Below are 17,017 nucleotides of genomic sequence, written 5' to 3' on the forward strand. Positions count from 1 at the left end.
CCGACGGGCCTAACACCAAGTACTCATTCCCGACGGGCCTAACACCAACTACTCATTCCCGACGGGCCTAACACCAACTACTCATTCCCGATGGGCCTAACACCAACTACTCATTCCCGACGGGCCTAACACCAACTACTCATTCCCGACGGGCCTAACACCAACTACTCATTCCCGATGGGCCTAACACCAAGTCTTCCTCGTTGATGGGCCTAACACCAAGTCTTCCTTGTTGATGGGCCTAACACCAAGTCTTCCTTGTTGATGGGCCTAACACCAAGTCTTCCTTGTTGATGGGCCTAACACTGCTTTCAAACGGCAAAGAGTCAACAGAATCAGAGACAAAGCAGGAAATTGCAGTCTACTGCCAAAGTCAACAACTAAACTCTGCCAAAAGAGTTTAGTTCTTCTAGAATTGGTTAGAAAAAACAGATTTCTTCTTGCATTTCTAAGCTAGGACTTCATACACAATGCTTTTAATATTTGGTAAAATAGCACTAAAACTATCCCTAGCTCTACTAATATCCCAATCCTTACAACTAACCCTATCCCTTCTACTTTCCCTTAGTACTAACCCTATACCTAGTACTATCCCTAACCCTACTACTATCCCTTTCACTACTGCTATCCCTATCATGACTAGTGTCCCTATCACTATTACTATTGCTATCCCTACTACTAACCCTATCCCTACTACAATCCCTATCTCTATTACTGTCCCTACTACTGTCCCTATCAATACTACAATCCATATCTCTATTAATGTCCCTATCAATACTACAATCCCTATCCCTACTACTGTCCCCACTACTATCCCTATCTCTACTACAATCCCTATCTCTATTACTGTCCCTATCAATACTACAATCCATATCTCTATTAATGTCCCTATCAATACTACAATCCCTATCCCTACTACTATCCCTACTACTGTCTCTATCTCTACTACAATCCTATCCCTACTACTGTCTCCACTACTATCCCTATCTCTACTACAATCCCTATCCCTACTACTGTCCCCACTACTGTCCCTATCTCTACTACAATCCCTATCCCTACTACTGTCCCTACTACTATCCCTATCTCTACTACAATCCCTATTTCTATTACTGTCCCTACAAAAACTACAATCCCCATCCCTACTACTGTCCCTATCAATACTACAATCCCTATCCCTACTACTGTCCCCACTACTACAATCCCTATTTCTATTACTGTCCCCACTACTATCCCTATCTCTACTACAATCCCTATCCCTACTACTGTCCCTACTACTATCCCTATCTCTACTACAATCCCTATTTCTATTACTGTCCCTACAAAAACTACAATCCCCATCCCTACTACTGTCCCTATCAATACTACAATCCCTATCCCTACTACTGTCCCCACTACTATCCCTATCTCTACTACAATCCCTATCCCTACTGCTGTCCCTACTACTATCCCTATCTCTACTACAATCCCTATCCCTACTACTGTCCCTACTACTATCCCTATCTATACTACAATCCCTATTTCTATTACTGTCCCTATCAATACTACTATCCCTATCTCTACTACAATCCCTATCTCTACTACTGTCCCTACTACTATCCCTATCTCTGCTACAATCCCTATCCCTACTACTGTCCCTACTACTATCCCTATCCCTATTATTATCCATTTCACTACTACTATCCCTACTACTACACCTATTACTACTACAACCCTTATCCTTAATGCTGTCCCTATCCCTACTACCTTCCCTATCCCTACTACCTTCCCTATCCCTACTACTATCCCTACTGCTATTCATATCCCTACTACAATCCCTGTAACTATCTCTAGGCATACTACAATCCCTACTACTATCCCTACTACTATCCCTGAAACTATCTCTTGGCATACTACAATCCCTACTACTATCCCTACTACTATCCCTGAAACTATCTCTTGGCATACTACAATCCCTACTACTATCCCTGAAACTATCTCTAGGCATACTACTATCCCTACTACTATCCCTGTAACTATCTCTAGGCATACTACAATCCCTACTACTATCCCTGAAACTATCTCTAGGCATACTACTATCCCTACTACTATCCCTATTACTAGTTCTATCAAACCCATTATACAGTTCTATTAGTTCTATTAGTTCTATTAAACCCATTATACAGTTCTATTAGTTCTATTAGTCCTATTAAACCCATTCTACAGTTCTATTAGTTCTATTAAACCCATTCTACAGTTCTATTAGTTCTATTAAACCCATTCTACAGTTCTATTAGTTCTATTAAACCCATTCTACAGTTCTATTAGTTCTATTAAACCCATTCTACAGTTCTATTAGTTCTATTAAACCCATTCTACAGTTCTATTAGTTCTATTAAACCCATTCTACAGTTCTATTAGTTCTATTAAACCCATTCTACAGTTCTATTAGTTCTATTAAACCCATTCTACAGTTCTATTAGTTCTATTAAACCCATTCTACAGTTCTATTAGTCCTATTTAACCCATTCTACAGTTCTATTAGTTCTATTTAACCCATTCTACAGTTCTATTAGTTCTATTAAACCCATTCTACAGTTCTATTAGTTCTATTAAACCCATTCTACAGTTCTATTAGTTCTATCAAACCCATTCTACAGTTCTATGAGTTCTATTAAACCCATTCTACAGTTCTATTAGTTCTATCAAACCCATTCTACAGTTCTATTAGTTCTATTAGTTCTATTAAACCCATTCTACAGTTCTATTAGTTCTATTAAACCCATTCTACAGTTCTATTAGTTCTATCAAACCCATTCTACAGTTCTATGAGTTCTATTAAACCCATTCTACAGTTCTATTAGTTCTATTAAACCCATTCTACAGTTCTATTAGTTCTATCAAACCCATTCTACAGTTCTATTAGTTCTATCAAACCCATTCTACAGTTCTATTAGTTCTATTAGTTCTATTAAACCCATTCTACAGTTCTATTAGTTCTATTAAACCCATTCTACAGTTCTATTAGTTCTATCAAACCCATTCTACAGTTCTATGAGTTCTATTAAACCCATTCTACAGTTCTATTAGTTCTATTAGTTCTATTAAACCCATTCTACAGTTCTATTAGTTCTATTAAACCCATTCTACAGTTCTATTAGTTCTATCAAACCCATTCTACAGTTCTATGAGTTCTATCAAACCCATTCTACAGTTCTATTAGTTCTATCAAACCCATTCTACAGTTCTATTAGTTCTATTAGTTGTATTAAACCCATTCTACAGTTCTATTAGTTCTATTAAACCCATTCTACAGTTCTATTAGTTCTATCAAACCCATTCTACAGTTCTATGAGTTCTATTAAACCCTTTCTACAGTTCTATTAGTTCTATTAAACCCATTCTACAGTTCTATTAGTTCTATTTAACCCATTCTACAGTTCTACTAGTTCTATTTAACCCATTCTACAGTTCAACATTACTCCACAAGGGGTACCTGCTTTTCTCTCCACCTAACTTCCTGTCATGGGGACACAGCATGTGGAAGAAACATCAGGAGGATTTGTATGCGCTGATGAAGGTCACTTCGCCACAATAGCTTTTAAATGTGCCTCTGCAAGTGTGAGAATGCTCTCTGTTTCTCTCCAGTTTCACACCTAGTTTCACACTCCTAGTTTGGTATGCAGTAGATTATCACAGCTTCAAGGAACCGTAACGTTGATATAGATTGGCCTATGTCTTTTATGTCTATATCTAAAGTATTTGATAATCTAGATATGTTCTGGTCCGTGCTTCAGCCCTTGTATTGTGACAGCTCTGGTCCCCCAGCAACAAGAGCCTCACCTGTCTCTGAGGTGTTACATGGTAGGTCACATACTGTACATGAATATGAAATATGCTAAATGTATTACCCCCCTCTGTCTGTTACTACCTAGGAGATTAATTACTATTGTGATTAAAGAGGAGGACTTCATGACAGATGAGCGTTATTAGACTATAATTAAATTCTGCACTTTCAGCAAATTTGTCTTCATATGTAGGACCGTATGTTTAATATCCTAGCCGCTGGGTTCCTTGCTTCATGGGGGGGGGGGGGGGGAGTTGAACCCCCCCCCCCATGTTGTTGGCAATAGGGCCCGTCCCAAACGGCACCTCATTCCCTACACAGTACACTAGCAGGGCCCATAGGGCTCTGATCAAAAGTGTAGAGAATAGGGTGCCATTTGGGACTTAGCAATAGTCTCAGGTTTCTCTTATGAGAGAATAACAAATAACTCAAAATCAAAGACAAAAGCCTTCAAACTTCCACATCTGTGGGGGGAGTAATACGATTACATTATTTTATTATTATGTAATAATGTCAGGGTGTCATCCGCGCCATTATTGCATTCTTTGTTTCTGCCAAACGAGTGTGTAATATTGCTTTTGAAATGGAGGATATGGAGACTGGGTCTGGGGTTTCATCAGTTCAGTGCAGATGCGTCCGAATGTCGGCTGTTTTTAATAACGCCCTGTCAGTCAGTTGAGCTAGCCGGCTGGTCTCAGAACTGGAGGAGCTAGGGAGGAGCGCAACGCAGGGGGGGGGCGAAAGAAAATCAAGCAATATCACATTGGAATGCACACATGGGAAAGGACCCACCTACACACACACACACACACACACACACACACACACACACACACACACACACACACACACACACACACACACACACACACACAAATATGCTGCGTACAATCACACACACACACACACACACACACATACACACACACACACACAAATATGCTGCGTACAAACACACACACAAATATGCTGTGTACAAACACACACACACATACACAAATATGCTGCGTACAAACACACACACACACACACACACAAATATGCTGCGTACAAACACACACACACACACACACACACACACACACAAACACACACACACACAATCTCAAAGAATGATTGCCTCAAACATATGAAGAAACTACAAACACATCAAATGTAAAGAGAGTATGTAGGCTACCTTATGTGCAAGACAACAGTACACCGCTAACACCATCAAACACTGAGAGCACGCCACCAGCATCTTCACTGTCGTACAGACTCCAAAGCTTTGTTTGATTCACCAGGAAGAACATAGGGCCTCCCACCTGCCCAGTGTTGGGCTGGTTATAGCGCCTTATTTCTCAGTGTTGGGCTGGTTATAGCGCCTTATTCCTCAGTGTTGGGCTGGTTATAGCGCCTTATTCCTCAGTGTTGGGCTGGTTATAGCGCCTTATTCCTCAGTGTTGGGCTGGTTATAGCGCCTTATTCCTCAGTGTTGGGCTGGTTATAGCGCCTTATTCCTCAGTGTTGGGCTGGTTATAGCGCCTTATTCCTCAGTGTTGGGCTGGTTATAGCGCCTTATTCCTCAGTGTTGGGCTGGTTATAGCGCCTTATTCCTCAGTGTTGGGCTGGTCTCAGCCTCCAGTATTTATGCTGCAGTAGTTTATGTGTCGGGGGGCTGGGGTCAGTTTGTTATATCTGGAGTACTTCTCCTGTCCTATTTGGTGTCCTGTGTGAATCTAAGTGTGCGTTCTCTAATTCTCTCCTTCTCTCTTTCTTTCTCTCTCTCGGAGGACCTGAGCCCTAGGACCATGCCCCAGGACTACCTGACATGATGACTCCTTGCTGTCCCCAGTCCACCTGACCGTGCTGCTGCTCCAGTTTCAACTGTTCTGCCTTATTATTATTCGACCATGCTGGTCATTTATGAACATTTGAACATCTTGGCCATGTTCTGTTATAATCTCCACCTGGCACAGCCAGAAGAGGACTGGCCACCCCACATAGCCTGGTTCCTCTCTAGGTTTCTTCCTAGGTTTTGGCCTTTCTAGGGAGTTTTTCCTAGCCACCGTGCTTCTACACCTGCATTGCTTGCTGTTTGGGGTTTTAGGCTGGGTTTCTGTACAGCACTTTGAGATATCAGCTGATGTAAGAAGGGCTATATAAATACATTTGATTTGATTTGATTTGTTATAGCACCTTATTCCTCAGTGTTGGGCTGCTATAGCACCTTATTCCTCAGTGTTGGGCTGCTATAGCACCTTATTCCTCAGTGTTGGGCTCCTATAGCACCTTATTCCTCTATAGCACCTTATTCCTCAGTGATGGGCTGCTATAGCACCTTATTCCTCTATAGCACCTTATTCCTCTATAGCACCTTATTCCTCAGTGTTGGTCTGGCTATAGCACCTTATTCCTCAGTGTTGGTCTGGCTATAACACCTTATTCCTCAGTGTTGGGCTCCTATAGCACCTTATTCCTCTATAGCACCTTATTCCTCAGTGTTGGTCTGGCTATAGCACCTTATTCCTCAGTGTTGGTCTGGCTATAACACCTTATTCCTCAGTGTTGGGCTCCTATAGCACCTTATTCCTCTATAGCACCTTATTCCTCAGTGTTGGTCTGGCTATAGCACCTTATTCCTCAGTGTTGGGCTGCTATAGCACCTTATTCCTCAGTGTTGGGCTGCTATAGCACCTTATTCCTCAGTGTTGGGCTGCTATAGCACCTTATTCCTCTATAGCACCTTATTCCTCAGTGTTGGGCTGGCTATAGCACCTTATTCCTCAGTGTTGGGCTGCTATAGCACCTTATTCCTCAGTGTTGGGCTGCTATAGCACCTTATTCCTCAGTGTTGGGCTGCTATAGCACCTTATTCCTCAGTGTTGGGCTCCTATAGCACCTTATTCCTCAGTGTTGGTCTGGCTATAGCACCTTATTCCTCAGTGTTGGGCTGGCTATAGCACCTTAGCCCTCAGCTAGCCTCCCTGGTGTTAGCCTGGTGTTAGCCTGGAATTATGGGTAGCCCCCTACCTTAGGATCTGAATATCAAACTGCAAATACCCACATAACAACAAATACCTTCTGGTAAAGATATTACAATGAAGTAGAGGATTTTTCAACAATGTAATTTCTATAGAAGAAGGGAAAGCTACTTACAGATGTTAGCAGTTCCTTTGGGGATGGGCAGGTAGGACCCGACGCTCCAGGGTCGTCCGTGGTAGTGTCTCTTACAGCGGCCGCAGTCTGGTCCTGTTGTGTTGTGTTCACACTCACACCCCAGCTTCCCCTTGTCCTTGTCAAACACACAGCTGTTGGAGTGCAGGTTACACTTACACCTGAGGAGGGGGTAGAACACTAAATCAGATTTATTTCACAAATGATCTGATCTTCTACAATAACAACAATTTTAATCAAGAGGGGATACAGCCGTTGGTGTGCAGTGCAGGTTGCACTTCAACTTGAGAAGGAAAAACCCATTAAAGACACAGAGGATGCATGTTATTATTCATACCAAAGGCTATGGGTTGGTGCTTCCAACCGGACTACAGTAATATGAACTCATTTATTCAGCTGGATTAAATGTGACCGGGGAGCTAACACAAACATTCATGTCTAAGACAAGGTTACCTTTTTCATGTCTAAGACAAGGTTACCTTTTTCATGTCTAAAGACAAGGTTACCTTTTTCATGTCTAAGACAACGTTACCTTTTTCATGTCTAAGACAACGTTACCCTTTTCGTGTCTAAGACAACGTTACCTTTTTCATGTCTAAGACAAGGTTACCTTTTTCATGTCTAAGACAAGGTTACCTTTTTCATGTCTAAGACAACGTTACCTTTTTCATGTCTAAGACAAGGTTACCTTTTTCATGTCTAAAGACAAGGTTACCATTTTCATGTCTAAGACAAGGTTACCTTTTTCATGTCTAAGACAACGTTACCTTTTTCATGTCTAAGACAACGTTACCTTTTTCATGTCTAAAGACAAGGTTACCTTTTCATGTCTAAGACAAGGTTACCTTTTTCATGTCTAAAGACAAGGTTACCTTTTTCATGTCTAAGACAACGTTACCTTTTTCATGTCTAAGACAACGTTACCTTTTTCATGTCTAAGACAACGTTACCTTTTTCATGTCTAAGACAAGGTTACCTTTTTCATGTCTAAGACAAGGTTACCTTTTTCATGTCTAAGACAACGTTACCTTTTTCATGTCTAAGACAACGTTACCTTTTTCATGTCTAAGACAAGGTTACCTTTTTCATGTCTAAAACAAGGTTACCTTTTCATGTCTAAAGACAAGGTTACCTTTTTCATGTCTAAAGACAAGGTTACCTTTTCATGTCTAAGACAAGGTTACCTTTTTCATGTCTAAAGACAAGGTTACCTTTTCATGTCTAAGACAAGGTTACCTTTTTCATGCCTAAAGACAAGGTTACCTTTTCATGTCTAAGACAAGGTTACCTTTTCATGTCTAAGACAAGGTTACCTTTTTCATGTCTAAGACAACGTTACCTTTTTCATGTCTAAGACAAGGTTACCTTTTTCATGTCTAAAGACAAGGTTACCATTTTCATGTCTAAGACAAGGTTACCTTTTTCATGTCTAAGACAAGGTTACCTTTTTCATGTCTAAAGACAAGGTTACCTTTTTCATGTCTAAGACAACGTTACATTTTCATGTCTAAGACAAGGTTACCTTTTTCATGCCTAAAGACAAGGTTACCTTTTCATGTCTAAGACAAGGTTACCTTTTTCATGTCTAAGACAAGGTTACCTTTTTCATGTCTAAGACAACGTTACCTTTTTCATGTCTAAGACAAGGTTACCTTTTTCATGTCTAAGACAAGGTTACCTTTTTCATGTCTAAGACAACGTTACCTTTTTCATGTCTAAGACAAGGTTACCTTTTTCATGTCTAAGACAAGGTTACCTTTTTCATGTCTAAAACAAGGTTACCTTTTCATGTCTAAAGACAAGGTTACCTTTTCATGTCTAAGACAAGGTTACCTTTTTCATGCCTAAAGACAAGGTTACCTTTTTCATGTCTAAGACAAGGTTACCTTTTTCATGTCTAAGACAAGGTTACCTTTTTCATGTCTAAGACAAGGTTACCTTTTTCATGTCTAAGACAACGTTACCTTTTTCATGTCTAAGACAAGGTTACCTTTTTCATGTCTAAAGACAAGGTTACCTTTTTCATGTCTAAGACAACATTACCCTTTTCATGTCTAAGACAACGTTACCTTTTCATGTCTAAGACAAGGTTACCTTTTTCATTTCTAAGACAAGGTTACCTTTTTCATGTCTAAGACAACGTTACCTTTTTCATGTCTAAGACAACGTTACCTTTTTCATGTCTAAGACAACATTACCTTTTTCATGTCTAAGACAACGTTACCTTTTTCATGTCTAAGACAAGGTTACCTTTTTCATGTCTAAGACAAGGTTACCTTTTTCATGTCTAAAGACAAGGTTACCATTTTCATGTCTAAGACAAGGTTACCTTTTTCATGTCTAAGACAAGGTTACCTTTTTCATGTCTAAGACAAGGTTACCTTTTTCATGTCTAAGACAAGGTTACCTTTTTCATGTCTAAGACAAGGTTACCTTTTTCATGTCTAAGACAAGGTTACCTTTTTCATGTCTAAGACAACGTTGCCTTTTTCATGTCTAAGACAACATTACCTTTTTCATGTCTACGACAACGTTACCTTTTTCATGTCTAAGACAAGGTTACCTTTTCATGTCTAAAGACAAGGTTACCTTTTTCATGTCTAAAGACAAGGTTACCTTTTCATGTCTAAGACAAGGTTACCTTTTTCATGTCTAAGACAACGTTACCTTTTTCATGTCTAAGACAACGTTACCTTTTTCATGTCTAAGACAAGGTTACCTTTTTCATGTCTAAGACAAGGTTACCTTTTCATGTCTAAGACAAGGTTACCTTTTCATGTCTAAAGACAAGGTTACCTTTTTCATGTCTAAAGACAAGGTTACCTTTTCATGTCTAAGACAAGGTTACCTTTTTCATGCCTAAAGACAAGGTTACCTTTTCATGTCTAAGACAAGGTTACCTTTTTCATGTCTAAGACAAGGTTACCTTTTTCATGTCTAAGACAAGGTTACCTTTTTCATGTCTAAGAAAAAGGTTACCTTTTTCATGTCTAAAGACAAGGTTACCTTTTTCATGTCTAAGACAACGTTACCTTTTTCATGTCTAAGACAACGTTCCCTTTTTCATGTCTAAGACAACGTTACATTTTTCATGTCTAAGACAAGGTTACCTTTTTCATGTCTAAGACAACGTTACCTTTTTCATGTCTAAGACAAGGTTACCTTTTTCATGTCTAAAGACAAGGTTACCTTTTTCATGTCTAAGACAACGTTACCTTTTTCATGTCTAAGACAACATTACCTTTTTCATGTCTAAGACAACGTTACCTTTTCATGTCTAAGACAAGGTTACCTTTTTCATGTCTAAGACAAGGTTACCTTTTTCATGTCTAAGACAACATTACCTTTTTCATGTCTAAGACAAGGTTACCTTTTTCATGTCTAAGACAAGGTTACCTTTTTCATGTCTAAGACAAGGTTACCTTTTCATGTCTAAAGACAAGGTTACCTTTTTCATGTCTAAAGACAAGGTTACCTTTTCATGTCTAAGACAAGGTTACCTTTTTCATGTCTAAGACAACGTTACCTTTTTCATGTCTAAGACAACGTTACCTTTTTCATGTCTAAGACAAGGTTACCTTTTTCATGTCTAAGACAAGGTTACCTTTTCATGTCTAAGACAAGGTTACCTTTTCATGTCTAAAGACAAGGTTACCTTTTTCATGTCTAAAGACAAGGTTACCTTTTCATGTCTAAGACAAGGTTACCTTTTTCATGCCTAAAGACAAGGTTACCTTTTCATGTCTAAGACAAGGTTACCTTTTTCATGTCTAAGACAAGGTTACCTTTTTCATGTCTAAGACAACGTTACCTTTTTCATGTCTAAGACAAGGTTACCTTTTTCATGTCTAAAGACAAGGTTACCTTTTTCATGTCTAAGACAAGGTTACCTTTTTCATGTCTAAGACAAGGTTACCTTTTTCATGTCTAAGACAAGGTTACCTTTTTCATGTCTAAGACAAGGTTACCTTTTTCATGTCTAAGACAAGGTTACCTTTTTCATGTCTAAGACAACGTTACCTTTTTCATGTCTAAAGGCAAGGTTACCTTTTCATGTCTAAGACAAGGTTACCTTTTCATGTCTAAGACAAGGTTACCTTTTTCATGTCTAAGACAAGGTTACCTTTTTCATGTCTAAAGGCAAGGTTACCTTTTTCATGTCTAAGACAAGGTTACCTTTTCATGTCTAAGACAAGGTTACCTTTTTCATGTCTAAGACAAGGTTACCTTTTCATGTCTAAGACAAGGTTACCTTTTTCATGTCTAAGACAAGGTTACCTTTTTCATGTCTAAAGACAAGGTTACCTTTTTCATGTCTAAGACAAGGTTACCTTTTTCATGTCTAAGACAAGGTTACCTTTTTCATGTCTAAGACAAGGTTACCTTTTCATGTCTAAGACAAGGTTACCTTTTTCATGTCTAAGACAAGGTTACCTTTTTCATGTCTAAAGACAAGGTTACCTTTTTCATGTCTAAGACAAGGTTACCTTTTTCATGTCTAAGACAACGTTACCTTTTTCATGTCTAAAGGCAAGGTTACCTTTTTCATGTCTAAGACAAGGTTACCTTTTCATGTCTAAGACAAGGTTACCTTTTTCATGTCTAAGACAAGGTTACCTTTTCATGTCTAAGACAAGGTTACCTTTTTCATGTCTAAGACAAGGTTACCTTTTTCATGTCTAAAGACAAGGTTACCTTTTACCTTTTTCATGTCTAAGACAAGGTTACCTTTTTCATGTCTAAGACAAGGTTACCTTTTTCATGTCTAAGACAAGGTTACCTTTTTCATGTCTAAAGACAATGTTACCTTTTTCATGCCGATGTGTTTCCACCTCAGGTTACACAATATTTCACTGAGCTCTTGCTGTGGAGCATTTTGCCCATTTTATGATTTAATAGTGTGTATTTTAGTACTCCGGTACTTGACTTAGATCAGACTAAAATGAAAGAGAGAGAAAAGGCATTATTATTCTACTCCTAAAATCAGATCTCGTTTGGCTAACCTCCTGTGGAGCAGGAGCATCAGATAAGGTCAGGATAGTGACTCTAAAACAAAAGGCAACTCTGTGTGAATCCCAAACAGCATCCTATTCACAATATACAACTCTGCGTGAATCCCAAACAGCATCATATTCACAATATACAACTCTGTGTGAATCCCAAACAGCATCCTATTCACAATATACAACTCTCTGTGAATCCCAAACAGCATAATATTCACAATATACAACTCTCTGTGAATCCCAAACAGCATCATATTCACAATATACAACTCTTTGTGAATCCCAAACAGCATCCTATTCACAATATACAACTCTGTCCGTCCGTCCGTCCGTCCATCCGTCTGTCTGTTTGTCATATATTATGACCATTTTACCACCACACCAGCAGGATATTATGACCATATTACCACCACACCAGCAGTATATTATGACCATTTTACCACCACACCAGCAGGATATTATGACCATATTACCACCACACCAGCAGTATATTATGACCATATTACCACCACACCAGCAGTATATTATGACCATATTACCACCACACCAGCAGGATATTAAAACCATATTACCACCACACCAGCAGTAAATTAAAACCATATTACCACCACACCAGCAGTAAATTAAAACCATATTACCACCACACCAGCAGGATATTATGACCATATTACCACCACACCAGCGGGATATTATGACCATATTACCACCACACCAGCAGGATATTATGACCATATTACCACCACACCAGCAGTAAATTAAAACCATATTACCACCACACCAGCAGGATATTATGACCATATTACCATCACACCAACAGGATATTATGACCATATTACCACCACACCAGCAGTAAATTAAAACCATATTACCACCACACCAGCAGGATATTATGACCATATTACCACCACACCAGCAGGATATTATGACCATATTACCACCACACCAGCAGGATATTATGACCATATTACCACCACACCAGCAGTAAATTAAAACCATATTACCACCACACCAGCAGGATATTATGACCATATTACCACCACACCAGCAGGATATTATGACCATATTACCACCACACCAGCAGGATATTATGACCATATTACCACCACACCAGCAGTAAATTAAAACCATATTACCACCACACCAGCAGGATATTATGACCATATTACCACCACACCAGCGGGATATTATGACCATATTACCACCACACCAGCAGTATATTATGACCATATTACCACCACACCAGCAGGATATTAAAACCATATTACCACCACACCAGCAGTAAATTAAAACCATATTACCACCACACCAGCAGTAAATTAAAACCATATTACCACCACACCAGCAGGATATTATGACCATATTACCACCACACCAGCAGGATATTAAAACCATATTACCACCACACCAGCAGGATATTAAAACCATATTACCACCACACCAGCAGGATATTAAAACCATATTACCACCACACCAGCAGTAAATTAAAACCATATTACCACCACACCAGCAGTAAATTAAAACCATATTACCACCACACCAGCAGTAAATTATGACCATATTACCACCACACCAGCAGTAAATTATGACCATATTAGAGACTGGTCTCTGTCTATTTTATGCAAATAGGAATTCTTATAAAATATACAGTGATTTAATTAATGTACAATTATAGGAATTATGAAATTACATTAACAGAAAGCAACTCCAGGATAACAAGGGCTGTAACTAGAGGGGATTGTTGTCCCTTTCGACACAGTATAATCGGCCAATCGGCCTTCTCTGTTAGAGCTACAATATACTGGAATGCAGTGCCCATGGACTTGATTGAGTAGCTGCATTGATTATTGTACTTTTAAATTGAAAACATGGCTAAAATCTATCCACACCTATTTACACCTGTACACATGAGTTATCTGTGGTCCCTCATATGTAAGACGACAGTTGATGATAGTGTTGTTGTTGTTAGAATGATATATTATTGGATGTAATGTATTTGTATGTTGTATTGTTTTAGTGAGTATGTGTATTGTGACTGTGTAATTGTCCTTAGCTGCCCTGGGACTACGGGTGCTAATTATCTTTTGGCTAACTTTTTAGCCAATAAGTGGTCCCCAACAATGGTGTACTATGTCACATAGGTTCAGATATCTACACGATGTCATTACACTCTCTGTCACTCTGCTGTGTGTGCATCTTGCTAGCTTGTCACTCAAATTCCTAGGGACTTAAGCTCATTGGCTGAAACTTGAGTTGCGAGTGGGGTGACCCACATTAGAGAACATTCCAGAAAAACTTTTCGTGGCTATTTGAAGTAAGAGTAAATCATCTCGTAGATTATGCATGTATGAACTACACATTGACACATCCGACCTAAAGCGGGAGGTTTAAAAAATATTTAAAAACTTAGTCGTCTTCAAAGTTCCGGAACATGTCTTTAACATTATATTAGCTATAGTAATCAATGTCCTTATGTATCTCTCTCTCTCTCCCAGGGTAGCACATGTCTGCTGTAGAGACTCATCCAACACTCCCAGTGAGGAGTCCACGCACACACACACACACACACACACACACACACAAAACCGCCATTGTAGACCGGCTCACATCTATGACTTTTTAAACAGCTGCACCTACAGATGATTTCCCCAAAGCTCCCCCTATCTAGTCCTTAACTTTTTAATCAATTACAGTATAATGGATGTAATTAATGGCTAAAGAGGTTTTCCTCTCTTGTCTTCTCTATACAGACAGCTGTATCCCCGTGGTAACACGCCGAGAGCTCTGACCTTCCCCTTAATTAAAAAGCAGTCAAAACAGGCTCTCTCTCACACACACACGGGGTTTAAGTCATGCCACTTAGTTGCAAAGGATATCACAGGGGTGCATCCTGAGGGACGAGATGCTTTTTTTTGTTGCTGGCAGCATTGTCATATTGAAATCAGAGAGTTACGGAGGGTTGGTTCTGTTTCATACTCTTCACGAGGGGTATACGTGTGTGTGTGTGTCTGTGTGTGTGTGTCCTCGTCACGAGGAGAGATGTCCCTCTGCTCTACCGACCAGAGCAGACCATAAACTGTTAATAAAGCTTTCCATGAAGTTTAAATGGGCTGTTATATTCCTAAAACACTAGTTTGTTCCTTTACAGTGGAGCTATTATCTATTAAGGTATCTAAAACGCTGTCTGAAACCGCACGGTTTCCTCTCACCGTTTATCTTGTGTATAAATGTGTATTGTGTCTCTTGAGTCTAACTAAAGAGATTGAAGTGATTGTGTACTGGTTGAAACAATGTTGTTTCAATGTAATTTGTCAACAAAATTGTAACGTGGAATCTACTTGGAAATTACATTGGATTGAAAAAAGTAACAAGCTGTTGTTTTGAGGGTGAAATTTCAACCACAGGATTATGTTATCATTGTAACCAAATTTGAACATGGACAAACCTTGTATAACATTTTATGGAATTTGTACCTTTAAAACAACGTCAGATCTACAATGTTATATCCACTATCTCCTAAGGGAGAATCTACAGCTACCCTTTGGTGGGTGTCAATTATCTCAAATCTATAAAAAAAAAAAAACGTATTTAACCTGTCTGCTCCCCTGTTTTGTACGTTTTTGTATAGTCTGTAGAAGTGGACCAAGATGCAGCGTGGGGTAGGTTAATCATATTCTTTAATGATAACAAGAAAAACAAGAAAGAGAGAACCAATGAAACGTACAGCCTTGTAGGGCTCAACAGCAACAATACAAGAACCACACTTTACGTGTAGCATCAAACGCAAAGAAATACAAAACATAGAATGCCCACCCAAATCACACCCTGACCAAACCAAATAGACATAAAAAAGGCTCTCTAAGGTCAGGGCGTGACACTGTATATTAATGTATTATCTAAATTGCAGCTGCGAATCCACCATAGAAGTAGAAAGGACATGAGCCCCGGTAATATGGATAGCCTAACAATTGGAACAGTTTGGAGTGTGTATTGAATCAATGGTTGAGTTTGTTTTGCATGGCCTGGGGTCCCGGGTGGGTGAAGAATTCTCTTTAGGATCAATTGAATGGTGGAAAATCAGCAAATCATGCCCCGGGGCCATGGAAAACAAATTTGGTCAAAACGATTCATCTTGAGACGACCGGGAGAGCGGGGTTCTTAAATGAAATCATACAGTATCACACAAATGTATCATATATGAAACGGACATATATTATTTTTATGCAAATTAGCTCAGTAATAAGTGAATCTTGAGAAAGGATCTAATAAATTATGAATAAATACATTTCCTGGAAAAACATTAGTTTGCTCCCCCTATTTTAACTTGCTCCATGGCAAGGCGGCCAAGTGTAGGGTCGTCACTAGTTAACACAGCTACAAACTCATAACTCCGTCTATAAATACATTTTCTCTTCTTGAAATCAGATTTTAAACCAAACTGTCACCTTAACCCTAACCTTAATCACACTGCTAACCTTAGGCCTAACCCTAACCTTAAATTAAAACGATATAGCAAATTTAGTCTTCGTGGCAGTTTTATCTAGTGGAAACCCAAGCCACAGAGAAAAGCTGTTTCACTCTCAGACAAATCACAAATAGGAAGTTTTCGATTAATAAACATTCCCAGGCAAGTGAGTGGTAACATTTAAATAAAACTCAGCCCTGAAATGGAGGCTTCAAATAATTTACATGTCATCTCATAGGAAAAGACATGAAAGAATCCAAACATCCGAAGTCATGCACTTTAAGTCCAAATATATCATACTTCGACAAAAAAAACGATGACTGGCCATTGTATTTCAGCTCTAAAAAGTGGATATCTATTGGTTCGGGCGTTTAAACATCAAGGTAGGTATTCAGGTAAGATTCATATAAGTAACACATAATCAAACAGTGCAGGTATCAATTGCCATAGTCAACTCAATCATCTTTATCCTGACAAGGTAGGATTGACCCTCCATCCTTCCTGTTCTGAACCTCTCCTTTCCACTTTGAAGGGTGTTTTCTTGGCCCATTCTCCTCCTCCTCGGTTGTGACG

The 17,017-nt window shown here is 39.1% G+C and overlaps 1 protein-coding gene across 2 annotated transcripts in view; it reads right to left on the minus strand.

The window, feature by feature from the left end:
- LOC109871858 (netrin-G1-like) overlaps positions 1 to 17,017 on the minus strand; it is a 169,736-nt gene that overhangs the window by 38,356 nt on the left and 114,363 nt on the right. Inside the window, exon 4 of one of the 2 annotated variants that reach the window (XM_031807307.1) lies at positions 6,962 to 7,140. In XM_031807307.1, coding sequence (XP_031663167.1) covers positions 6,962 to 7,140 — 179 coding nt within the window. Of the gene's footprint in view, positions 1 to 6,953; positions 7,141 to 17,017 lie in introns of those variants that run through there. The other variant, XM_031807308.1, reaches the window with a different exon arrangement.

This window comes from Oncorhynchus kisutch, linkage group LG27 (assembly GCF_002021735.2).
Source record: "Oncorhynchus kisutch isolate 150728-3 linkage group LG27, Okis_V2, whole genome shotgun sequence".
Lineage (NCBI taxonomy): Eukaryota > Metazoa > Chordata > Actinopteri > Salmoniformes > Salmonidae > Oncorhynchus > Oncorhynchus kisutch.